The 27,450-nt window shown below is 37.0% G+C and overlaps 1 protein-coding gene across 1 annotated transcript in view; it reads right to left on the bottom strand.

The window, feature by feature from the left end:
* CORIN (corin, serine peptidase) overlaps positions 1-27,450 on the bottom strand; it is a 151,238-nt gene that overhangs the window by 69,120 nt on the left and 54,668 nt on the right. Inside the window, exon 5 of the mRNA XM_075752210.1 lies at positions 8,635-8,816. Coding sequence (XP_075608325.1) covers positions 8,635-8,816 — 182 coding nt within the window. The remainder of the gene's footprint in view (positions 1-8,634; positions 8,817-27,450) is intronic.

Genomic DNA, 27,450 nt, shown 5'->3' with positions numbered 1-27,450 from the left:
GTCTTAGACTTAGTCAATTGACACACACACCCTTGTATGAAAAATGTGCTTGTAATAAAAAAGTTACGTGAATAATTTCAAAATCTTTTCTATAACATTCCCAGGTGCACTCTCCACTTGGGCAGCACACGATCTTGATTTTGCAATAAAAACATTATTTTCCAGCTGTGTAATGGGGCCATGGTTATTGCAGTGAAAGCTACTCATGCAATACATTTTAAAGGTTTCTGACTTTACAGAAAGGTGCCCAAAATACGTAAGAGACTTTAAAACAAAATTTTGCAACTAATTTGTGCTATTTAATGTTTGTACCTCTTAATCAGAAGCAAGGTAGGGCAAGAAAGGTAAAAACCAGGAAGGATATTTATCTGACCTTTTTTTCCTACAGATCAGAAGAGCAAGAATTCTGGAGTCCCATATTCATTTCTGGGCTGTGAACAAAAGTGTGTTCAAGCACTTATAAATCCTTCTGACTCTCCATTCCTAATACATCTCTATCCTATTCTGCTCCTATCCATGCTGTTTTCCATCCCAATCCACTTCTCCATTTCTTCCTACTTAAAGTGAGCATCCTCCTATTTATCTTGTATGTTATATGCAGACAAGAGGAAGAACAAAACCAGTTTTCCTTCTCTCACTTTTAGCATACAGCAACAATCAGAAGGAATTTTAAGAAAAATTAATCTCACCTCTTGCAGTCTTCTAATAGGTGATGACTGGATATGTTTGGTCCAGTCAGTGTGGTGTTCAGGGCAAGGAGAGCACACAGACTGTGAACAGCACCTCCAATTAATGTAATTTCTGTTTTCTACTGAGCTTGTGCAAGAAGAAGTTTTCAGAAGGTTGACAATTTGATCATACCTCCAAAGATCAAATTTTAAAGGAAATTATAAAAGCCTTGTTTTAGGCTGGAAAACAAACACTTTTGTTGAATGTTGCATTTTGATATTTGATCTCGAACCTAGAGGTTCCTAGAGGATTTAGATATACAACCATTTATAAGACTTTCTTGAACAGAGGCAAACAGCTGCATACTTAGAATGCAGTAAATGCAAATTGGCACTGTTTGAAACAAAGCAGCAGAAGAAATAAAGTCTGAAATAGATGTCCAAAGCAAAAAAATTATGGGCCATTCAATTATTCAAATTTGCCAAAATTATTAAAAATTGTAAAGGTGTTATTGTAAAGGAATGTGCTGGAAAATGTTAATTATTGAAACCTGTGTCAATAATTCAAACATTTATTAACATAATCATGCAAATATTCACATACACAAACTCCTGAAGAAACAATGTTAGGTAAAAGGAACCCAAAGAAAATGGAAGCAATCCTTGCTGACAGATAAACTTGTTTGGTTTAGACCTTCCCCAGAATGGTTTACAATCTGGAAAAGCTTCCAAAATCTCCGACTAAACACCAGTGGTGGCAAAAAGTTCTTTATTTTACCTGCACCTGGTGTACTATCAAAAGCGTCTCTGAGGAGCAAAGACCATTTATGTGCTGTACTTCCCAGCTACATTACTGGAATGCCATCTATAGAAGATTATGTGGGCAGGTCCCTGACAAGTTGCAGATACCACAGGCTGAAATAAATATATTATTCTATCATCTTCAAGATTGACATCTGGTTGCATTTCAAGGTATAGCAACAGATAAAGCACTGTATGTCTGTGAAAATGACCATGAAAAGTGCTGCTAATTTTTTTTTTTTTTTTTTTTAGGTGAAAAGGAGACAACATTCACTGTCTAATGCTATGAAAGAACTAGGAGGTATCAAATAAAATTGCCTTTAAAACAACTAAAAGGTGGCACTCTTCATACAATGCATAGATAAGCTGTAACACTGCAACATGCTACTACAGATGATAAAGTGTACACAGATCCATGAAACAAAGGGACACATTAATACGAGAAAAATATATGATGGGTCACAAATTATAGAAAAGTCCTTGAATCTCAAACAGATGGAAAATGCAGGAGTATTTAGGAAAAGTATTGCCGTGTAGTCTAGCTATGTTCTCTTATTCTTCTCTGGCATCTGATTTTGGCAGCTTTTGGAGTCAGCAGTACAAGATAGATAGACTTTCTGTCTGACTCAATACAGTCACAATAGCACAGTGGGACACAGAGTAATCCCTGTATTCTCTTGCCTGCAAATTTTGATCACCTGCTCCCTATACCCTATGCACACTGCGGTACAGTGTATGCATCTTGTAGCTGTCAATTCTAGAAAGTTTTGATACTAGGATCATGATCACGGAATTAGGAAAGCTAGCAACTACTTCCCCCCAGGAAACTATCCATTTCTCTATTTCCTTACGATGCAAAACCCTGTGGGAAAAAAAGAACACAAAAGACCTTTCTCTTGTAGTCAAATGAAGTGGCCTAAAAAGGCCACATAGGAAACACTAAGCTGGAAGAGAAACAGGCACGGAACAGGAAGGCAGGCAGAGATAAACGGTGGGGGAGGCAGAATGGGAGAAAAAACAAAATCAAAGGACATAATAAGATACAATGCAGAGTCAACAGAAGTAAAGAATGAGTGCTTGGGGAAACGGTTTTTTCAACTGTGAATATTTCCTCACATGAAACACCACCACAATCCAGAAAAACATTTTGCTTCCCTCAAAAAACTATTCCACTATTGCTGTTTTTGCAGCTGGTCAGTATCAATGTTACACACAGATCATATCTCTCTTCTTTTCACTGCATGAAGTGAATGCAAGGGCACAAAAGCAAGATAATGTTTTCCTGATTTCAAAAGCTTTTTCTCAAATAAATTCTGTATTGGATGTGTATAATTAGCTTCACTTTGCCAACAGAAAAATAAATACCTGGTTGTGACCTGATACTGCCTTTGAATCTCTGCTCAAAGGTATTCCTCAAAGACAATCCTCTAAATTAATACCACTGTGAAAAATCCTGGAAGATAAACTGGACACCACGGGGAAAAAAAAAAAATAGTATCAGAACAATTTTTAGTGGTGTTTTATTCTTGGAACAAAATAAAACAAGATCTGCATCAGTTAAGCATATTTGATTAAGATAATTAGTAACTTCCTTGTCTACATTATATTAATTCTCCTGAGTATTTTCTGCATTGTTTGCACTATGGCAGCTTATTCAGAACAAGATAACGTTTGATGGCAGCCACTAGAAGTTTGAACTGTTTGGCTGAGTTACTGCAAAACTCAAAGCTAAGCTTCAGTAAAGGCAATGTTGTTAAAAGAGAAGTACTGCTGGAGTCTGTAGTTGTGTTGTTAAGGCATCTATTAACTGTCTGCTTTTACAGTATCTTAAAATGTTATACGTTAACTGTTAATGACTACTGCTAATAATCTTAATGTTGTGCTCCAATTAAATGCTTCTTATCCAGCTTAAAACAGGCTAAGACCTCCTGTGGTGGCATCTTCAAACATCTGAAAGATGTCCAACTATAAATGGCATCTTCGAACAGCCAAAAGATGTCCAATTATACATGCATTTAGCCCTTTCATACCCTTGAACATTGCAGGATATTTATCAACATGTACAATAATTAATTTCTATGGTTTTGCCAAGAAGGGAGATTATCTGGGTTATCAGCAATGGTTTTCCCACTCACCAACTACTATAACTTTTAGTAAGTTAACCTCTTCATTAAATCTGAGTCAGGACTAAAATCCGTAACATTCACTTCAATAGGAATGAAATTATGATCACAGGAGGATTTGCAATAAAAGGTACCTGAAAAAAAAGTATTTTCATATATTTAAATTTCACTACTTGAAACATTGCAAAAACATCTCTGGAGAGATAAAATCTACTAAGACAAAATTGTAAATTTGTTCTTGGAAAAAATGTTATGAAAAATATTTTCATAACTTGGTACAACTGATAGCTATTTAAAAACAGTTTCTTACTGGAAAAAGGTCTCATTGGTTTTAGTCACATACATTTTGTACCTTTAAGAACAAACAGAATAGAATTTATATTCTATATCTAAATTTTAATGTGCTATGTCTTTTATATAATTTAATAGTATTATTTACTACAAATCTCACGGCTATAAAGTGCAGTTCAGGTCTCTTGTGCATCATTTTTTAAACAGAAACAGATGCCTCTTTAGTAATAATAAAAAAGTGAACATTGTCTGATAGTTCCATTCTGCCACTTACACAGTTTCGCTGTATAAAGAGCAGAAGCATCATATTCACTGCTGCTTTTGAAAGCACTTTACCATTCAAATTAACTGAAAATTAATTTCAGGGCTCTTGTGAGAGCTCTGCGTTAATGTAAGTCAGCTCATTGTGTTGCTTTACTTCTCATTCAAACTACCATGAGTTTTTTCTCCACAGTTCTAACAGCATCAGCTATGTTGGCTGGTCAAAGCAAATAAAATAACAGAACAACACAGTGACAGTTGAAAGAAAGAAAAACAGAGCTGGAATATTTCTGTGAGTAAGGACATGTATTGCAGCCCCTAGGAAGGTTTCTGAGATTCCTCCCCCCTAGAATGCATTATTGGATTCACGTGGAATGAATGACTGATGATGCTTCCCCCTCATTCCCTTACATGCTCACAACTCATTAGAACTGTGAAACTAGTTCAACCATCTATCTTAAATCTCAACAGCTAGATTCCTAAAACTATTTTCAGAGTAACTGATTTTCTCACCTACCGGGTATTCACTTGTCACTTGTGTGAAAGGATATCAACCTGACTGATGCAGCCCGGCCTATAGAACTGCACCTTTTTCTCTGTGACTCATTTTATACACTTGGATGGTTTTACTACAGTGACTCCGATTTTCCAGTACATTCAGTACATCTGCAGTCACATCAGGAATGGATGTCATAATAGTTTCTCCATAGTGGTAACATGCACTTAATTTGCAATGTTTGTGGAGGAAAAAATCTAAACAAAGAGGTAAATATCAGCAGTGACACATGAACAAATACATATCCACTAGATAATCCCAATTATAACTAATAAATATTTTTCAGGAAAGCTGGTAATTCTCCCCAGAATAAATGCTCTGGATTCTAACTAGAAGATCAGTCAAGCATACGTTCTCCAACAGAGCTTGGAAAGGTATGTGAGGTTCAAAAATTTTTTGGAGGAGTGATAATTTTCAATTCAGAACATGTGGAGGATATAGAGTATTTAGTCACAATCAGACAAAAATAATCAAGAGAAAATTTTGTTTTGGATTGGGTGATGCTGTGCTAAAACAAGCAGGTTTAAACATAAACATAGCAGCCAGACCTTATTTTTTATAAACACAAGAAATAACTAAAGCCCCAGAAGAGAATCACATCATCACACAAAATAAATTATATGCAAGGCATATGTGGGCAGGGAGAGTTTCACTGCACTTAATCTGGAGGCTTTAGTCCCCAAAAGAAACCACAAAGTTGAGGCATAAGGAGCCATATGCCAAGGACATGCTCTGGGAATTTCCAGGAACTGGGCCCTGAGAAAGGCACAAAGAGCACTTTGGGCTGAGCACTAGGTAAAAAGGGATTGGAACAGTGAACTGACCCCTGCTGTTTGGTTCTACTGCGTTCAGAGAAGTAAATTCTTTCAAATATACAAACTGCAGAAAGAAATATTCAACTACAGCATAATTTACTTCTGTAGGAGAAACAGCCTAGTGAACCTGGACTCTCACTTTTTTCAGTCATAGAGGAATCACATTAGAACCATTCTTTTAAATGAAAAAAGTCAAAATATTCTCTATAGTCTATCATTCTACATGAAAACTATTCATATCCAAGCATCATGCACAATAGTTAATGCAAAAATGAATTAAAAATGCCCTTTGTTTTATACAACAGGGTGTCGTAACTGCCAATAAGCAGTCTGGGTCTCCACAGTCTGCCAGGTAGTAGCAGTGAATCTCACAAATGGCTGTAGATATTTTGCCCCAGCAAGAAATAGCAAGTTTTCACTGTGTACTTCCCTGTAATTTATGCAGTTCACTACCAGATAGACACAAATCCTACCATACAGATCATGGAAGACTCATTAACCAGGAACTATTCTAAGAAACTTCTTCTCAGCAGTATTAAATATATGATTTTAGCCAGAAGATATCCTGAAACCTGAAAATTTCAGAAGTCAGCAATCTCTTCTGGCTTGATCTAAAAATTCAGCTGTCTAGATTTGGTGGGGTTTTTGAACATTTTGGCCAGCTATAATTTATCAATATTTAATAGGGATACTTATACCTTGTATTCAGTTCGTGTACCACACATGCATGAAACCCAGGTCTCTAACACCCTGTTGCTTTTCAGAATTGTACCACATTCTGTGCCCAGTGTGAGTGTGCTCAATTAATGATACACTAGTCACTCATTGCTGGTTACTCTTACTGTTCAATGTACAACCCCTTAGCATACTTATGTATTCATGCTACAGCCTCTTAGCTTATTTGTTATTTGAACCTGCCATGAAGATGAATTATTGTACTCCCAATTCCTATGATGTTCATCCCTATGATACCAAAGACATCAACATACATATGGTTACAACATTCCTGTGAACTAAAAGGACAATTTTATTCCCATTTTACAAAGGGAAGTTGAAGCATGGGGAAAAAAATATGCATTTTTATAACAACTTGCTTATGGTTCCCATTGGAGAGATCCATTAGATCTAATTTTTCAGCATATTTAGCATGTATTTATATCATAGTTAAAACACAGCTCCCAGTGGCTTTCACTACAGCAACTTGCTCAAAATCCCATAGTAACCCTACAAAAGACTTGTGGATAGCATTCAAGTTTCCTGGAAAGCATTCAATTGCCTTCAACAAGACACAATCCGTCTTTGTATGCTTCCCCACCTCAGCCGTTACAAATGGTCCCATAGGTGAAGGTAGATACGGACAACAGTTTCCTTTACTTCATGACTTCTCAAAACATGCCCTAACAGATGGAGAGAATCTAACTGGTAAAAAGACTTGGGCCAATAATTTAAGGCTACATCATTATGCATATTCGGAAAGTGCAAGGAGGTAACCCAGCATATACAAACAATCATCTTAACTGTAGCATTAACTAACATTCAAAGATACACTGTATAACCTCACTGATCTTTAAGGTAGTTTTGAGTGTCTAACTTCTTAGATTTTTTTTAAACAAATTTGAAAAACAATTTTCATCATAACATTTCTTCTTGTTTATTGTCACCCAGAAGTCATTAACAAAGTTAGAACTGATGGACTGTACAAGCCTCTGTTACTTAGGCTCACGGGATGACGCATATCAACAGTAAAGTCTCAGATGCTAGCAAGAGAACTCCAGCAATGGGGTCAATAAGAAAAAAGAGTCAGGCCTGCCGCTCTCAGGTCTGATCTCACCTATATTTGGATCTAGAGAACAGAGCAGCAATTCTGAGGAGATGGAAATGCCTTGTATTTAGAGAGTGGCTGGAAAGCTGCCTGGCAGAAAAGGATCTGGGAGTGTTGTTTGACATCCAGCTGAATATGAGCCAGCAGTGTGCCTAGGTGGCCATGAAAGCCAACAGCATCCTGGCTTGTATCAGAAATAAGTGTGGCCTACAGGACTAGAGAAGTGATGGTCCCCCCGTACTTGGCACTGGTAAGGCTGCACCTTGAGTGTTCAGTTTCGGGCCCCTCACTACAAGAAAGACATTGAGGTGCTTGAGCATGTCCAAAGAAGGGCAACAAAGCTGGTGAAGGGTCTAGAGCACAAGTCTTATGAGGAGTTGCTGAGGGAACTGAGGTTGTTTAGCCTGGAGAAAAGGAGGCTGAGGGGAGACCTTACCGCTCTCTACAACTACCTGAAAGGAGGGTGTAGCCAGGTGGGGGTCAGTCTCTTCTCCCAGGTAGCAAGTGGATGAGAGGAAATGGCCTCAAGTTGCAAGGGGAGACTTAGACAGGATATTAGGAAAAATTTCTTCACTGAAAGGGTTATGAAGCATTGGAACAGGCTGCCCAGGGAAGTGGTTGAGTCACCATCCCTAGAGGTATTTAAAAAACACATAGATGTGGTGCTTAGGACATGGTTTAGTGGTGAACTTGGTAGTGTTAGGTTGGTGGTTGGACTGGAAGATCTTAATGGTCTTTTCTAACCTAAATGATTCAATGATTCTATGAGTGGATGTATACAAACCACAATTTTTGAAAAGTATACCTCTCAATCAGTTCTCGACTCATTTTTACAGCAAGGAAAAAGGAGATACACTTGAAATTTGGCCTGTGTATCAGGTTCCTGCTCCATATCAATAACAAACCTGTATAACAATCAGGATTATCCTGTATAACAATCAGGATAAATACAGGATAACAATCCTGTATGTACTAGAGCTTAGCAAAGAAAAAGTCAGCAGAATGTTTTTAAAGGGCATATTACTTTTCTCCTACCTTCTTTCCTTGAAACAGCTCAGAATTTTTGATGCAAAACAAAAAAGCCTCAAATCAATACAAGTCTGAAAAAAATTCAGCCTAACCAATTAAAGCACAGCAAAACTATAACCAACTGACAACCAGACTTTATCATAGCAATGTGAAGGAACTTAATAACAGAAATAATAATTTTATCCTAGAGCTTTTCCTACAAAATAAAAAATACATTATTAAATAGAAACTCATAAGCATAGTGTAACAGTTAAGAATGGAAACATACACTGCTTTCCTTTTTCTTGGTGTGGTGAGAAGCATACTCTTGTAGTGGTGTCATTTTCAGTTTTGTTTTGGAATTGAGAGCACTTCAGGAATTCTGGCCAAGAAGCATTTACCATACCCAAGACCGGTTCACAGCCTTCTTTTGCTGCCTCACAAAATGTCCTGCAGGGCAAGAGGCCTCGACTGGAGAAAAGAGAGAACAAAAATACAAAGGATTATTACTCTAGTAGATTGTGAAAACTTTTTTAAAAAAGAAAAAAGTAATAATAAACGCTTTTGAAGAATTTTATATTCTACAGAGCTACACCAAAAAGGTGCCAAATCTTCATTATTCGTTGGAGGTGACATCAGCTCTGGCTTTCAAGCTAAATTTAAGCCCAAATCAAGCCCAGAACAGTTTCTAAGTTCATCTCTGTACAAGCTGAAGCTGAGATTTCATCAACAGTTGAACCAATATAATGGTGTAGTGACAACACACAGGAGAAAGCTTGCTTCTTCATCTTCTCCTTCTTCCCTACAATTGTGCAGACCTACCCATCTCTGACTTTGGCAAACACTTTCATGACCATATAAAAAAACCATCAGCTTGGAAAAAAACTTTTCGCATTTTTGAACATGTATTTTAAACATTGCATATTTTAGAAATTCATCATTTTGTTCTCCTGAATGACAAACAGAAAAGATCTCACTCACATTTAAAACAGTTCAAGTTTTCTCAGGCATAATTAAAATTGGGACACTTATTCCTAAGAATATAATGAAAAAATGTAACCCTGGCTCTGACTTGCAAGTAAAATGTTATTTTTTTGAAAGCATTATTATGCATTGCTGGCTTTGCTTTATTACAAAATATGACATAAATTTTAAGTTTTTACTTAGCTTGAAATCAATGTTTTGTCATTCAGGAGAAAAGAATGATGAATTTCTAAAATATGCAATATTTAAAATATGATTAGCATGTTAACTTGATGTGTATTTATTATATTCTTAATGAGGATACCTCTGACTTCATAATATTTTATTCTTTTATATATATATTTAAACAGTGAACACCAAGACTGAGAAGGCATGTCTTGGTTTTTATTCATTTTCTTTATTTTCTTTTCTGATTTAGAAATACAGTTGTGAATGTTCACTGTCTTCACAATCTATAACTTCAGGGTCATCTGCTGAGATTATCTTGATTTACAGTGCTGTTGATAATTAGACAGTTACTTGTATCTAAACAGTTATATCCTTTATCATAATTGTGAGCTGCCACCACCATTACCATACCTGACTTTTTTTCTTATCATGACCATTAAATTCCAGAAGGATTCCATAGAGGAAGTGATATTATTGAAGTGAATTTCAGCTAAACAAACATTACATTGACCTGGAAGGTGATTTGGTACAATATTTTGAAATGAAACAAAACTGCTTGAAGTGGAACATGTCAACCAACTCTCAATGGAAGGAACAACATGTACAGAGACCTCGAAATACATGTAGTTGTTAAGTATGGCTCTCTTAGAGAAACAGCTGTATACATTCAGAAACGCTTGAGAGAACTTCACCCATACAAGTCCACGGGACCCAAGAGCCTGCATCCATAGGTGCTGAGCCATCTGTCCAGTGCTCTTGCAAGGCCTATCTCTGTCATCTCAGAAAGGTCATGGACATCAGTGGAGGTTGCTCGCAACTAGAAAAAGGCAAACGTTGCACCCATCTTCAAAAAAAGGCCAAAAAGGTCAAGCTGGGTAAATTCAAGCTGGTCAGCCTGATTTAGTCTCAAGGAAAATCACAGAGGCACTCCTCCTTGAACACATTTCTGGGCACAGGAAGATGATGACCAGGAATAATCAGCATAGGTTTATCAAGGGTAAATCACGGCTGACCAGCCTGATATTGCCTGTTATGATAAAATAATTAGATACGTAGTACTGGGACTTGTCCTGTTTGACATCTTTATCAAGGACCTGGAAGAGGTGACCAAGTGTGCTTTTGTCAAGTTTGCAGATGACACCAAACTGTGAGAGGCAATCAATATACTTGATGGTAGAGCTGCCATTCAGAGGGACCCTGACAGGCTGGAAGAATGGGCCAAGAGAAATTTTATGAAATTTAGCAAGGATGAATACTGCACTTGGGAAGAAAGAAACCACTGTAATGATACAGGCTAGATATTGACTGACTAGGAAGCAACTCTGCTGAAAACAACCTGGGGGTCTTGGTAGACAGCAAGCTGGGCATAAGCCAGCAGTGTGTCCTGGCAGCAAAGCAGGCCAACAGTATCCTGGCCTGTATCACATTAGCACACATATAATGGGAAAGGATTGTCCCCCTCTGCTCAGCACTTGCTAGACTGTATGTGAATACTGTGTCCAGTTTTGGCTGCTCCAGTAGAGGAAAGACACTGATAAACAGCAGCAAATCCAGGGGAGGGCCACCAAGCTGGTCAGCGGCTGGAACACTCACCTGTAGGACAGACTGAGGGAACTGAGCTCCTTCAGCCAGAATAAGAGATCGCTTTGGGGTAACATCAACCACTATACCCTTCAGGACCCATGGGGAGGTTATGGAGTCCAGCTATTCACAGTGGTGTATGGTGGGAGGATGAGAGACAACTGACATAAGCTGAAACAAGAGATGTTCAGACAGAATATAAAGAACTTTTTCAGCATGAAATTAGTCAGGGAGTGAAACAGGTTATCCAGAGAATTTGTGTGGTCTCCATCCTTGCATGTTTTCAAGACATAACTAGATAAAGCCCTGAATGCATATCAATGTACTCCACTGAAGAGACAAGGAATATCATTATAACAATGAATAGTTTCAGTAAAATGAAATTATTTGCTGTTTGAGCTATTTAAATTTGGTCTGTTGAGGGAAATTCCTATAGAAAATGAGAACAAAACTGAAAGAAATATCACAAACTAACATAAAATTAGTTGAACTGAATATACTGAAATTTTTCATAATTTGGGCAAACTGCAAATTATTGATGGTACTGGAATTTGGAAAGAACTTGAAGAACTATTACAGAAGTTGTTACCCAAAAGAAAATAAATTGTCTAGTCAAGAACAATTCAGTATTCTGATAGATATTTGGTTTGAAATTTCAGAAATAAATATATATAAATACACAAACACACATACACAGACACTCCTAAATATTATCTATATATTAAAGTAGATTATAGTAAGTCTAGTCATTAATGAAAGTTGTCATACTTGAAATAGCTAATTTATTGCAAAAATACAAATGCATGACTCTGAATCCTTACCATATTCTTTACTGTAAGGACACGCAGTCTCCTTAGTGTTTGAGAGGGAACAAAGGGCTATTTAGAGAAATAAGTCAATCTGTCACTCAGGTTTGCATCTTGGGGATCATTGTCAACCTGCACTTTGTTCTGTGTCTTCACATTGAGGCCACATTTAGATCCCACATACCACATCTAACATGTTTTCTCCCATACCTGCACACTGATTAAATTTTCAGCACAACTTTTTTCAGTTTATATCTAAATTTCTGCAGAACATTTTGGGCTTTAGCAAATGCAGTTTTGCTTCATTCATAACCATTCATAATACCATAAAAAAGATCTTTTTCCTAGTATACCACTTAGATCATATCACTTTTCTCTTTGTGTGTGACTCTTGGTTGTACCTGCCCACCCCAAAAATGTTGCTAGAACTCCATGTTCAGGCAAAAGTAAGTGACCTGAACTGAAAAAGTCCACAGTACTCAACAGTTCCCTTACTTAATGTTTCATTTTACAGTAAGAGAGAAAAACACATTATTAGCAACCATGTGATACAGCAGCAAACACTGCAAGCAAGGAATAAAAACTGCCAGCACTGCCTACTAGTGGAAGCATGAAGAAATTTGTGTAAAGCGAAATATTCTCTTGCATAAGTGTTCTGAAGTCAGTATAGTTGCCCTTCTCTGCTTAGTGTCTAGCAAGAGGAATGTGCTGCCAGTGTTGTTACTGAGTTTGTTACATACTCTAGCTGGAACCACTGTTTCAAAACAGGTATCTTTAGAGATACATTCTCCAGGTAATGCTAAGGACTTTTACACAACGCACTTTACATGCTGCAGTACTGAACTTATCTCAGAAACAAGCCAAGGACCTTTATCTCTAAAATTGTCTCTTACAGCTTCCTAGTTGGCAGCTTACTTATTGCCTGGAAAGAAGCAGATATATTCTAAAATAGTACTTTTCACCACCAGATTGTCATGTGTTGAAAGGCAGAAAATTTCAGCACCATAAAGCACATATCTGGCTGTATACAAAAGAACAAATGGTCCCTTACTGACGACAAGAAGAGCTGCCACTTATTAGTTCTGCACATTGTATTGGCAAATTCAGTCATCTGACCTGTAATGGCTCTTCAGATAAAGATGTTCTAAAACACTCTTCTGTTTTTTATAAAACCGATTTGATATGGAGAGGAAGAAAGAGCACAGCAAGCACTCTGCAGTAGCCATCACTGCCTCCTGACCGGAGCCTGAGAAACTCCCTAAATACAGGGGATTTGGTAAGGCAAGTGACTGTCACCAATCACTTTCATTTAGAGCTTTGGATGGGTTTTAGCTTTTCATTTTTAACTGATCTACTACTTCTAAAAAGTTATATTAGCATAATCACATGTGGGGAGAGGTATTCACATGGGTTGACCCACTGGTTTAACAGGGGCTCCTTATTACAGAAAAAGAAAAGCCACTAGTTATGGAAGGTGCTTGAGTTCCAAAATATCTGTCAGAAATAAGATGTTACATAACTAAAATGAAGTATTGATTTGATTTATTTGTGGATGCTAGCCATTTATTCAGACTGATATGCTTAGAGTTAACTTTTTGTTTATTTTTTAGGAAAACACACAATACAAAATTACATTACAGTGAAAAGTAATGTAAGCAGTGATTCTACCTCATTGACTGTAAATGGTTCCCACTGGACCAATGGAGCATACCTGATGATCACAAATAGTAATTTGAAGGCAGTACATTCTGCTTTTTTTTTTTTCCAAAGATGTGATAGCAAGGACATGACTTGAATTTAAGAAGTCTGTGACTGAGCCCCACTTGAGTTTAGCACGGCTAAGCAAATTTATACTGTTCTTATGATTTGTACAAATGTGACTGCATTTAAAAAACCAAACCAAAACAAACCACAAAAAGAAACCCAAAACAACGAAAAACCCAGAAAGGGTTCTTGAGGACTCTCAGATGAAGTTTTATGCAAGTGTGACGTATTTGATGTGATCTCTCTTCTCCTCGACCCATACCTAAGCCATTAACTTCCAAAGCACCACACTGCAGCTACAGCCTGACATATAACCATCACACAATAGCAGTATGAGTATGCTAATTTCTTCAAATATAACTATAGCAAAGTTCAATATATGGTTCAATGTTTCCAAAGGTCTTTCAACATATCAATCATTCATTTCAATGGAAATTTTACAAATAATAGTAAAAAGTTATATTAAAATAAAACTATGCACAGTTATATTTACACATAATAGTTTAAAAGTTTCTAAAAATATTAGGAGATAAGTACTTTTTTTCAGAAGATGCATCTGCATATTAAATTGTTTAGGTCTACATGAAACAATCACAAATATAAAAAGTCAACCCCATTTGTTTAGCTTATGCAGTCCACCATTTGAATATTACAGTGCAGTGTAAATGTTTGGATATATACACAGCACAATAATAATTTAGAAATTACTAGGTTTCTAAAAGACAACTGCATAGTGATTAAATAAGCCAAGCAGAATTTGCAGTCTCTAGAGAAGCTCTGACAAACCCGAAAACATAGCATTATCCAGCAATTACTGCAATATTTGGCCCAGTTTCAATGTTCAGTCATGTGTGCTCCATAAATTAAATATTTCTGGATAATGATCAAGTCTAGTGTGGACATATTGCTTAATCTACTGAAGGATGAAAACATGATTAAAAATCTCCATCTTGATTAGTCTTATTTACAGCTACTTAGAGACCAATCATTTTAAAAATAAACTGGCAGGTCTATGGCAATCTTACCATAATTTATTTGGCGCCAGTGGCAGGCACAGAAGCAGGTTATAATATATTAGGGTGCGATTCTGCTTTTCAGGATATTCATGGAAAAAACTCTTGTTGAAGATACGGTTTGATGAAAGAACAAGTATGTGACATATTTTAAACTCTGTGGTTGGTTTCCCCACACTTACAAGTTCATGCTTCAGTTATTTCAACTCCATAGAAATATCAATATTAAGATTCATATGGCACCAAAAGAAATAAAAATGTTCGTTATAGTTTATTACAAAGTATATTAAGGGTAAAAGGAATAAATAAGGGGGTTTAAGTTGCATAAGGTATCTTCAGAAAAGTTATTTATCAAAAATGTTTCATATCAAATATTCATTGAAAGAGATATATACAATACGGTATATGCTCTAAAACTATTATGTTAACTGATTTTAAGCTTCCAAAGAGGCTACACACTGCCTGAAAGCAGATGATCAGACTTCCTCTTCATGTCAATCACCTAGAGTTGACTTAAGTTGGAATTCAAATTGCCTGATTATAATCCTACATGGATCTAGCCCTTATCACTCACTTAAAGATGTGTTACATTTTTATATGAAATTTTCAGAAACTACTCCTTCTGTAATACTGACTTCTCTTCTTTGAAATCACATGACCATGCACATGGCTCATCAGTAGACTCTGTAAGTCACTTAAGTGGTTGTTTTGAGTACTAGAAATTATCCAAGTATGCTACAAGACGCAGTAAGGAGAGGGAAGATTTTTTAGGCAACTATTTTCCTCTTGCAGCAGAAGTTAACAGATTTTCTAAGGAACAATTGCTCAAGGTAGCTCAAAGGTCTGGCTCTCAGACTCAGCAGCCACTGAGGGGATGGCATTTGATATGTCTTTTCTGGAGGCAGTAGCACCATATGCAGCTCTTGTTCCCAAATCTCTATATCTGTTTCTGTGCTGCTTTCAGTTTTGCAATAACAGCTGTTTGTAGGCTGTATAGTAAGTCAGGTCGACTAACTGCTTCAGCTGGAAAGTAATGTGATCCAAAAAAAAAAAAAAAAGTTTCCTGGGTTTTTCAGTTTGTCCCTGTGTCGTGTGTCATCCCTTCCGCCTCCCCAGCAATCTCTCACAATTGCTCATTACTCTACAGAAATGTCTCTTGCAAAAAAACAAGGCTCACAATATGCCTGAGAATCCAGGTTACAAGATCTTTTGATGTTGGCAAACAAGATTCACACTTGGCAAAGACAAGCTGTCACAGTGAAATGGAAGTCCTCTGAATCACACAAAGTTATTTCAACCACAGCATCGCTACAGAAATTCTGGAATAACAGTAAATCATACACTGCACAGCTGCACTATTTGTATGACCAGGATAATAAAGGTACCCAAAACAACATTGTGCTTAAAAGACAGCCTTCCATTTCCACAGATGACTGTGATAGGTACCCTTAACTTCATATAGCTTTCCAGAAGTCATGCTTCCCTGTGCACTGCAGAGCATTGTCAAAAGGAAGACCTCAAGAATCAGCCCAAATTAAGATTTTTTTTAGGCTGCTTCTTGTCAGGAATCCTAAAAAATCACAGACACACCTATCATTCATTTAGTCTACAGGCTCCTCTCATGTCACGTGGAAATTCATTGTAATCCATTGTGATGCTGCTTCCTCACATTAAAGTTGTTTCACAAACACTTTCAAGCTAGCAGGAGCAGATGTCATCAAAAGAAAGAAGCTGTCCTACCCCTCTTCAGGCTGGCTTCTGAACCTCTCCCCACCTCTTTTCCCTCCCTCTTTCTGCAAGCATGACACTTCATGCTGTTACACAATGAACCAGATCTGTCACTCTCAATATAATTCAATTCAGATCTGTTTCCTGATCCAATATGTCATGGAACTCAACAAATACTCCTACCAGGACATGGAATGGGCACTCCTGAGCTGGGGAACAAGCAGCAGGGAAATAGGATAAGACTGATTCTTTCAGCAGCACTACCAAATTGTATCAATTTAAAATCTACCATGAACCAGTGGTCTGGAACATGTTCTCCAGAGAGACTGTCGAGCCACCATCCTTAGAGATATTCAAAACTCAATTGGAAATGGCCCTGAGCAATCTCATCCATCTTTAAAGTTGGCCCTGATCTGAGCAAGGGAGTGGATTAGAAGAGTTCCAGAGGTCCCTTCCCACCTGCATGATCCTGTGATTCTAATTTGCCTGTCCTGGTCAGCCTGTGAGTGGTAAGCCTGGCGCTTAGCACTACGGTCTCCAGCACGGCGACAGTAACTTCTCACACGAGAGACACACTTAATAAAGGTTAGTATGTCTCACTAACTAAACTCTCATTAGTTTTTAAGTGCAGAGGACTTAAAAGTTATTTGTTAATAAGCTGGGCACTAAAACAGGCTAAACATGAGCTGAAAAGCATACGAGTCCTTGGAGAATCCTTTAACCACTGTTCAATCCAACACCTTTTTGTTTATTAACTTCTGCACAGGATGATGTACTCATATCTACTAGAGGAGTTTTGCTATAGTAAGATAACGTGTTCCATCATCTATATGTTTCTGGTTTTGAGTCCAGGTGTGCAAGTCTAATAGGAAACTATCAGGGTTAATACTCCCGCAATGTTTGTGAAAATGCTAGGTTTTACTGAAAGCTCCTGTCCTACAATTATTGCAATTTCTTAAATGAAATAAATCTCATTTTGTAAAAATTGTGTTTTTCTAGCAGATATATTAAATTGCCAAACAAAGCTTAACAAAAAGCCATGTTTGTTTTATGATTTGTTGTAAAGAATCATTTCAGTTACTTAAATTATCAGTATTTATTTATAAGTAACAATATTTTGTATGTGTAGGAGCATAACCTGTGATCCCTAGTTAACATACCAACTTAGAAAACAGAAACCACAGCTTATAATAGATAATACAACAAATCATTACGACAACAGGGCTGGAGGCAATCAATCAGTAAAATACGCATTCATAAAATAACCAATCCTCCTGATTTTCTTTTCTGCCTCCTTCCGTTCTCTTAACTCCTCTGAGGAGCATTGTGAAATATGTTTTCAAGGGGACATTCCCATGCCCAGACTGTTCTCAGAAATGTTTCTCTGCTTGATAACCTTTTAACTCTGGTCTATCCATAATTCCCCCCCCAACACACATGCTTTGAAAGAAGATTCTTTTGTGATTTGGAAAAGTTTTCATGGTCAGTACTTTAGATCAGTGGACAGGGTGAAACACTGCATGCAAGTTTGATGCTACCTGCTATAGCAAATGCTGGCTTCACAACCCACTGGACCACAGGCATCGTTCTGGCCAGTGTAGGATGCCATTGCCTATACCTCTATATTACTTTTCTAGCTTTTAATTTCATAATTAATTTCTTATGCAATCCCTTCCTTCTGTACATTGACTTCTTTACAAATTATACATACCAGTAATTGTAAACAGCCTCTAGTTGTGGGTGGGGAAAGGACAGTTCTCTGAATGGGGGAAAAAATATAGAATCACAGAATGGTTTGGGTTGGAAGGGACCTCAAAGATCATCTAGTTCCAACCCCCCTGCCATGCACAGAGACACCCTCCCCTAGACCAGGTTGTTCAAAGCCCCATCCAACCTGGCCTTGAACACTTCCAGGAAGGGGGCATCCACAGCTTCTCTGGGCAACCTGTTCCATTCTCTCCAGCACCTAATTTCTGTCTTGCTTCCCCTATATTTTGTCCCTGATTTGTCCTTCCCCTACACTGCATCTGTCATCTACTGGCAACAGAGACTTAATTTCAGGCCCTTTTATGTAAGGGTCTACACCCAAATCCAGTGCCACCCCTAGCTACTGGGAGGCCCAGTGACACAGAGAGCCTTTCTTAGGCCCACCCATACTAGCTGAGCTATGAAATTGATAGAGAAGCTTTCAAAGACTCTATGATTTTTCAGAGACATGTAAGCCAAAATTTGGGAATTACCTTCTGTAGGTATATAGGTACATAAACTTTATAAACAGAAGTTCCCCTAAAGGAAACAAATTTTCTACCTCCTTTCTCTTCCTAGGTTCCAACAGCCACGATAAAGAGTTTACCACTTATTAGAGCAAGCTCACTGCCAAATTTCAAGTTCCATTGGTCAAATACTTGGAGGTACTAGGAAATCTTGATGATTACAGAAATACTTTTTCAGAAGCAACTCATTTTTTCTTTCTGTTTTTGCCCAGGACAGATATTAGGCATTAAAAATTTTAAATGGTGCTTTTTTCTTTCCCCAAAAATTATACCCATCTGGAGAAAGGGTCCACTAAGAAAACATGTTGATCAAATTTAAATATAGGCATTTTGGCCAATGCCACATCATTACCTATACTTTCGTTAGCACTCCTTGGAAAAAAAAAAAAAACAAACCAAAACAAAACAAAAAAAACAACCCAAAAAACCCCCAAAAACCAAACTTTATATTTGTCATCTTTATATTGTCTTAGTTTGGGACCAAGTAGTAATGGTTCCTAAGGTGATGAGTACGACATGTTCAAGGTCAGTTCTGAGGGACAATGCAAAGTGTAATCTTCTCATTAGCATACTTTTTTCTGACTTATAAGTAACAGTTACACAATACTAATGAAATAACTCATGAAGTATGAAATTATTCATGAGTAATACAGGCTGCATTGAGAAGAAAGATATATCTTCAGAAATGCTACTTCTTGAATGCTATTGCTTCAGTTTCTTTATTTCTTGGCACGATGGTCAATGCTAATCTTTCAGAAATATGTGAGCATTCCTTTCTTTGAAGTCAGATGTAAACCAGCTGTTTCTTAACTCAATGTCTCACTTGTATCTCATGAGGAACACATTCTAGTCATAGAAAAGCAGAAATAAAATTTTGTTTCTTGAACAATTATCTTTCCTCAAAGCAGGAATTAGGGCTTGAGGATTTGTTTTCTTCTAATTCCTTTCTCCATGCAAATACTCCGACACTTTCTGAATCTGCATATTGTAGAATTTCCTAGTTTGTATCTACCTATTTATTACTTACTCAATTTTCTGTTTGAACCACCTCTGATTTGATTCACTGTCCTTTTACTTAGGCAAAGAATTCAGGTATGTTCAGCACATTCACTGAAACACGGTTTCAATCACAACCTTGCGTATGACATCTGTTATTGTACAAAAGTATTTCCAAAAGTACACAGGAACTGTTTAGTGCTATTTTACAGATATCTTAAGCAGATGTTTTTGCTACTTTGAATCTCTACCCTGTGCATTACACCTGCCAAACATTTCATTTCCTTGTTATTGTAAATCAATTTATTTCACCTTGAATTAACGCATTATCAATCTGAGGGTAGACTGAAGCTGAAACTGAGTATTTACATTGTGCAGGAAACACTTTACTAAATGTTTCTCATGACGTGCTGACTATCTGCCATTAGCAACTCTATTCTAACCACACAATTACTATTATTACAACTATTGGTGAATTTACAGCTATGGGAAGGCATATTGACTGGTACAAAGGGCACAATGAAAGAAAAAATTATTCATTTGTTCTGCTGGTCTGGGCTTTCTCAAGTAACACACGCTCTGTGTGTTCCTCAGTTTTTCTGTTAAACAGCAACAATTGTAAGTTCCTTTGTAGAATGCTTTAAATCAAAAAAGACAGACACAAAAATTAATAGCAGTGGCAGACAGAGCTTGCCTATTTGTGTGGGCAAGCATTCACAACCTTATCACACTCTCCTCCTCTCTAATTTTTGTGTTCACTTTTGACAGGATTTGACTATACATGTTTTTCATTAGCTGGACCTCTGAGGTTGTGTGATTCAAGTCACAATTGTGCTTACATGAACCACATGTAATGAAGACCAAATGGAGACCAGATTATGACTCAGTTATGTATTCAAAGGCAGATTTTACAACAGTGTGTTTTCTTGTAATTAATCAGTCTATAGGATTCCTAAGGGCTCAAAGCCAAGACATGGCAACATTTAAAACACATGTGATTTCAAACCTTCTAGACACCAAGCACCTCATCCACTGAACATCACCTCTGCTTTATTCATGATTAAAAAGTTGAAGTTTATAATCTTCTGTTTCAAGGCTGATGAATAGAATAGATGGCTCTTGATAGACAACCATTGCCAAAACTCCAGCTGGAATAGCCTCTTTGAGTCATGTTAACTTGCTTGGTCTAAAGAGGCACCATCAAAAAGAAAGCACATTAAAAGGATGAAGCAACTCCCGCAGGGTGTGAAAGCCAGACTGCAAACTCAGGAAACAACTGGTAGCCACTTTATAAGCATCTGAAAGCAGCCTCCACTCTGTGTGCTTAGATCATGGCAAGGAATACACTGGATGGGGTCATGAGAAGAACATAAAAAGACAAGGCAGTGGGGGGTAGGAAAAAATCGTCCCACCTTCTTCCTTAGAGGACTGGTGATTGTCACCAATGCTGTAGCTTAACTTTTTAAATCAGGTAGCGCCAATTCTAATGAAACCATCAGATAGATAGAATTATGACAGGGGATTCTAAATGTCCTTCCATGAGGGTTTCTCAATACAGTTACTTCAAAAATTACTTTGACACTGTAACTTCACATAAAATTTAAACATGCGTAAAATTTAAACATTTCTTAAATGCTGCAGAATGGCAAAGTTGTCTGTGCAACTATATAATTTCACATCTCCATGCAGGTTCATTACAAAAAGATAGCATAGCAGCTGTGTCACAGACTACCTATCAGACTGCATACCCAGAGCTCCTAGCAGGTGCTATTTTGTCTTGGCATGTTTACCTGCTTTTGTTACCAAAATTAGGTAGATTAAAATAAGACTGAAACATGCCAGTGGAGGATTGCCTATTCAAACTCATACATATTCATACATCATTCATACGCAATTAAACCCATTTTGGACTTTGCATAATAGATATTGACTTAAATGTATGCTGACAGCTTCCCGTTCAAAATCTTAAAATAAAGATTCTCATTAGCTGTGTAAACAAGATCTATGTGACTCAGTCATCTTTTTCCTCCTAAACGCTTCAAAAGCCTCAATTAACTCTGAAAAATAGTTTCTATACAATGTCTGGTTATTTTTTAAAGTCTTAATGTGCACTGTGATAAAAGAAAATGAAATAAAAATTAATTTCACTGTAAGCAGGAGAAACAAAGAACATGAATAAGCATAGAGTGCAGTTCACAAAAGCAGGAAAAGGGAAATAGCTACATCACTGATCACATCCATGGGTTATACAAAACAGACAGAGATCCCTTACTCCATGAAGCTTGATGCTTTTCCATATTCTAAGAGTACTTGAAATAAATTTTCTTCTTGTTCTTCCTTGTACCTCACCCCAAACTTATTTTGAGCTGTTGTCGGTTTATAATAAAAGATACCACACATATTTCTGGATTATTTTTTTTTTTACTATTTGTACTATTTCATCCTAGTTTATGTCCATAATGAAAATGAGACATTTTATTTTCTTCCTTTTTATAAATTACAGAAAATAGATTAAGACATTGAACAAGAAAAAAACCCAAAAAATTGAATTTGCCACTATGATTCATAACACAGCAGCTCTTCAAAGGCTATTTGACTGTATACAAACTATTCACAGCTTCTTAGAACCATTTTTCCTATTAACCTAATCCTCACTAGTTAATTTCCCCTGCCCCCAACATACCACGTAGCCCTATTCTGACCTCTTTGGCTCTCTACAAGTCTTTATCTGGCTACTGTTGTGTGTAGCATTGATATTCCAGCACAACAAAATACTTGTTACATATAGATATTAACGTGACAAACTCATTTGTCAGAAAAAGCCTGAAAAATCAAAGAAAGCATTTTCCCTTCATGATATTATTTTCTCCTTTAGAATGAACCTGAGAGAAAACAAAATTAAAAAAACCCACAGAAGTCAAATTATGGCAGAGAGTTTTTTTCTCTTACATTCAGTAGGTATTAGATCACAACTAAAGTGAATAAATGATAATGAATGAAATGAATTTTCAGACTTTAATCAAGAGGAAAAATAATGTTGTGCCTAAAGACACAGAAGTGTTGCAGGATCCTTTCTCTGCTCTACTGCAAATTTCTTGCTCAGTATTGGCTTCCCTAGCTATTAATGCGACACTTAATTCCTCTTCCCTGCCTTTACTTGTTTTGTTCAGCTGGGCTATAAAGTCTCAGGAGCAGGAGGCTGCCCCCCCAGTGCATGTTTGTATAGCATCCAGCATAAAAAGCCATGATGTCAGATGGACTCTTTGAGCTCTAACTGAAGACAAACCACTTCACAACTTTATTTTCAAAGATGTCTGACATGAAAAAAAGCATAATGACTAAACAGATACAGAAATGCAAGGTCCATTAGAATTTTACCCTGACAGCAAATTGTACTTCTTAATTGGCATTGCCCTAATACTATTTTCTAGGCAGAGCTTAATTTAAGTTTGACCTCCAAAGATTGGAGACTCTGGGGATCTCTCAATGGAAGGCATTTCCCTGGCTTTCTGGAATACACTTCTACACAGAGGATTAGTGGAAGTACTCAAGGTATTAGTTTCTGCTTTAGAAGACAGCATGACACAGCGAAGATGTATTATGAGAATCCATAACCTTTAAATTTATTCCCAGCATAAAAAGTCTGAAATAAGCCATGTACATAGGCCTTCAGGATCTTATATGGCTTGCCTATTTTACCAAATCTTTAGATGAAACATGAGTATTCACATACTCAAGAAATATCTGAAAGCATCGTTCAATGAGCCTGTTTGCATTATGAGGTTATAGGCTGACCCACAATGAACTTCTCTATTGATTTTGAATCTTTAAATTTTATATTAATTTTGGCTTTAAAATACACCATTTTTTTCTTTCAAAACTCTGAAAACACTGCACACTAACTTTTTTCAGAATTTTTTTTTTGTCTTCTTGAATGCAATAGCTGAAATCTGTCAGACTTGGAGAATCCAATGCAAGTGAGTTACTATAAATAAACATCCACTATGTTGCAGTAATCAAACTTTTGCCTGCTCTTAATGTCTCCCAATAGTAAAGCAGAATTCACCAGCTTAAACCATTAATCATGACCAACAGCTCTGAGGACAGATCTTTCTTACAATAAATAAAGTACCAGTGTTGCATTGGGTGGTAATAGTTTGCAGACTAATACTACCCAAAAGGACAAAGTTACTGCACTGAACGTTTTAGAAGTCATTAGTTAAGCACGTCGACTAGTTTAAGATGTTCTTGCATCATTGGTGTTACTTTTCAGGATTGAGTCATGTTCACTTAGCAGTGCTGCCAAACTGTGTTAAGACAGGTTTTTAAAGTCCGATTTTGAAGTCATATGGGAAAGATCCCATCCATTCACCTGAGGAAGAAGTTTCATAACACCTTTAAATAAACAACTTCCTATTAACCAAATTATGAGCAAGTAATAAGCAAGCAAAAAGTCTTATTGCACTTGTTTTCCATGTTCCATTCTTACACAGGTTTTAGTTGTACTTTCAAACTCTACCTTTTCTGGAAAGTAGTATTTTAAAGGTACTGTTATGTATTTTCCTAAAAGAGCAGGGCTAGCTGATTGTATATCATAGAATAGTTTGGGTTGGAAGGGACCTTAAAGGCCATCTAGTTCCAACCCCCCTGCCATGCACAGGAACACCCTCCACTAGACCAGGTTGCCCAAAGCCTCATCCAACCTGGCCTTGAACACTTCCAGGGATGGGGCATCCACAACTTCTCTGGGCAACCTGTTCCAGTGTCTTACCACTCTCACAGTAAAGAACTTCTTCCTTCTATCTAATCTAAATCTACTCTCTTTCTTTTTAATATCCAGCTGCTGGAATTAAATACAGCTTTTTCAATTAATATATTTTTACTGCTACACATGATTTTCATTGCATTAAGATACAGAATAACAATATTTAAGAGCAACAGTATTGTAGCAGTATTCGGAAATCCCAGTATGTAAATACACTGTGTGTTACACAAACATTGAAGATGCTCTCTGCCTAGAAACTTAATCTCCTTCAAGCTTTAATGAATACAGTATTTATAAACCCATGAAAGATAAATGTGAAACAGACATAAGTTTAAATATCAGAGCAAAGCTATGTAATGACAGCACACTGGATGCCAAAGATCAGCGTTTGTAACTTTCCTTCTTGTTGCTTCTTGTAATGCACTGTTACAATTACTGCTCCCATGGCTGCAGCTGCCAACACAGACTCTCTTGACAATACCTAAGAATAAATATCTGAGCATCACATGAGTTTCATTTCTTCTCTACTCTGTAAGCAGCATTTGTCAAATTATGCTTTACATAAATTTGAAACAATTGCTCTGTAAAACGAAGAAGTATCAATAGATGAAAAACTATGATCAGAGATGCACTGGCAATTAGAATGAAACAGCTGTAGTTGACTGGAGGAACTAGTGACAACATCAGTAATAACTGTTCTCCATACTAGTGTATGTTTTGTGATACTGTGTGTTAAAAACAACCATAGGCCCAGAAAAGGGATACAGCATATGGGCATACCCCCATTCATTATCATCAGAGTCTTTCCACAGTGGCTCTTCTGCTTCTCCATCAGTATGTTTCTACTTCCCAGATTCCTCTATTCAACAGACCCAAAACAGGCCTGTCTCCTCCATTTTTGTATCTATCTGCACTCAACACATACAAAGTAGCTTCCCCCTATTATACCAAGAGCTTTTCATACCAACAAGAACTTTTTCCAGATCTCACTGTTATTGGTGGGGAGAGAGGGGCTGGAGCGAGAGGGGAAGGGAAGGTGTTAAATAACTACTTTATGCAGATATGATGTTCTTAAAATCATTATTCTTGGCTTTGAAATAAATCTGTTTGCCTGCAATAATTGGGTGCTACAAGAAAACCAGTAATCACAAAAATCACTCAGTTGTCTACAGAAAAAAGCATTCTCTTTAAAGAAGAAAGCAGAAGACAAACTACAACAACTCAGGTTTAGCAAACTAGATCTAACAAACCAGCACTTTGTCAATCCAGCCTTATGGTTCTTCCTGTGATTGCCACTCAGCCTACATTTTCAGCATCACCTATGACACACTCTGGAGACATAGGATTATTTAAAGTGAAGTCAGATTCTAACGCAATCCTGCATCATTTACACTCTCACATTGGACTTTCTTCCCTATCAGCCCGCAGAGGCCAGGACAGTTTCCACAAAAAAGATTTTAAAATAAGATTAGAGGGAGGCATTGTGACCTCCAGAACATAAACCAGGACATGGAAATCCAGTTCCAGCTTTGACATTAAAAATTAATGGGAGAAGGTTGCTGCTGTGGGAAAAACAAACACACACGCACACACGAAGAAAAACTCTGACTCTTGAATCTCAAAGTATTTTGATTGCCACCCAAAACCAGAGCAAAAACCTGTATGTTCCAAACATTAGTTTAATTTCTATTCTTTTTAAATTAACAAGGCAGCTGTCATAATGTAAGCCCTACAAGAAAGATGTCTTCAGGAAAGAAGCAGAAAAGGAAAGGTGAAAATCTTATCCTTTCACGACTCTATTTGATTGATTTATGAGCTTTGCAGTTTTGACACGTACCACTCATTCTCAAAACGTTTGTGAAAGTCAAATTTCAAACAAGGCAGAGTAAGTGAAGCAACAGAGAAATGGCATCTTCTGTTGTTGAACATTTAAATGCATCAATTTATTACCTGAATCCATTTTTCTTATTTTGTTCTAAGATTTCTAGAGACAGCAAGTAGCTTAAGGCTGTGGGCTATCAGATTCTTTAACTGGAACAACTGTAATACTGAATTGGAGCAGGGGCAGGGGGGTGCTCTATAATTAATCATGCACTGAATTAAACAAGGTTAATTGAAAATAGTTTTCGGTAGGCTAATAAAGATATGCACACAAATGTATTTGGACTAAACAGCTCAGCCAGTCTAATGGTTGGTCTCATTCCACCGTTACCCATGTTGTCCTACCTAATCCTATCCATATAATCATCTGTACAGATTTTTTCTGGGTTAATTTTCTTCAGTTTAGCAAGCTTAATTGGCCAATCCAGGAATCACTCTGGTGCAATGGAAACGGCAGGCATATATTGCCTGGAGTGGGACTTTACCTTTCATTGGCAACTATATTTTAGATCAGCTTACCTCATCTCACACAACTTGCTTCATAAGCGTCCTATCCCTTCTAAACTGCACAGCTTTTGGCTTCTTGGTTCATGTTATGTTAATTGAATCACTTATTCAATTGCCATATACTCTTCCACTGAATTTCACAGTGAAGAAATTGGAAACAAGGAGAAAGAAATCTACCCCCTCTCTTCCCCCCTCCAGAAACATCAGAGATTGTGTACACATTAAAAAAAAATCCTTTTTTCCTTTTTGTGATGTATTTTGATTGTAGCACCGTCAAACTCACTGATCCTTTTTCAAATCAAACTCAATGAAAAAAGTGTATGCATATTATACTAATGCTGTGTAATTATGTAAATGCAGAAAACAAGACATGTTTCTTCAGCTTCCAAAACAGTTTATGTCACTCTGAACACATCCTGCTAATCTAATACCATAAAATGTATTTAAAATATTAAGTTTTCTGAAGAAAAAGACTAAAAAAAAAATTGAAGTTTAATTTAACTAAGAGCCACCACACTTTATGCCAATACTATAAATATCCAATGTATTTATGTTGCTACAAAGCATTCCATTTCAGCACATCCAGATCGGAGAAATTAGATAGAAGAATTTTGGACAGCTTTTTTTAAGAAAATAAGC

The sequence above is a fragment of the Balearica regulorum genome, chromosome 4, assembly GCF_011004875.1.
Source record: "Balearica regulorum gibbericeps isolate bBalReg1 chromosome 4, bBalReg1.pri, whole genome shotgun sequence".
Classification (NCBI taxonomy): Eukaryota; Metazoa; Chordata; class Aves; order Gruiformes; family Gruidae; genus Balearica; species Balearica regulorum.
This window is presented reverse-complemented; position numbering and strand designations above follow the sequence as displayed.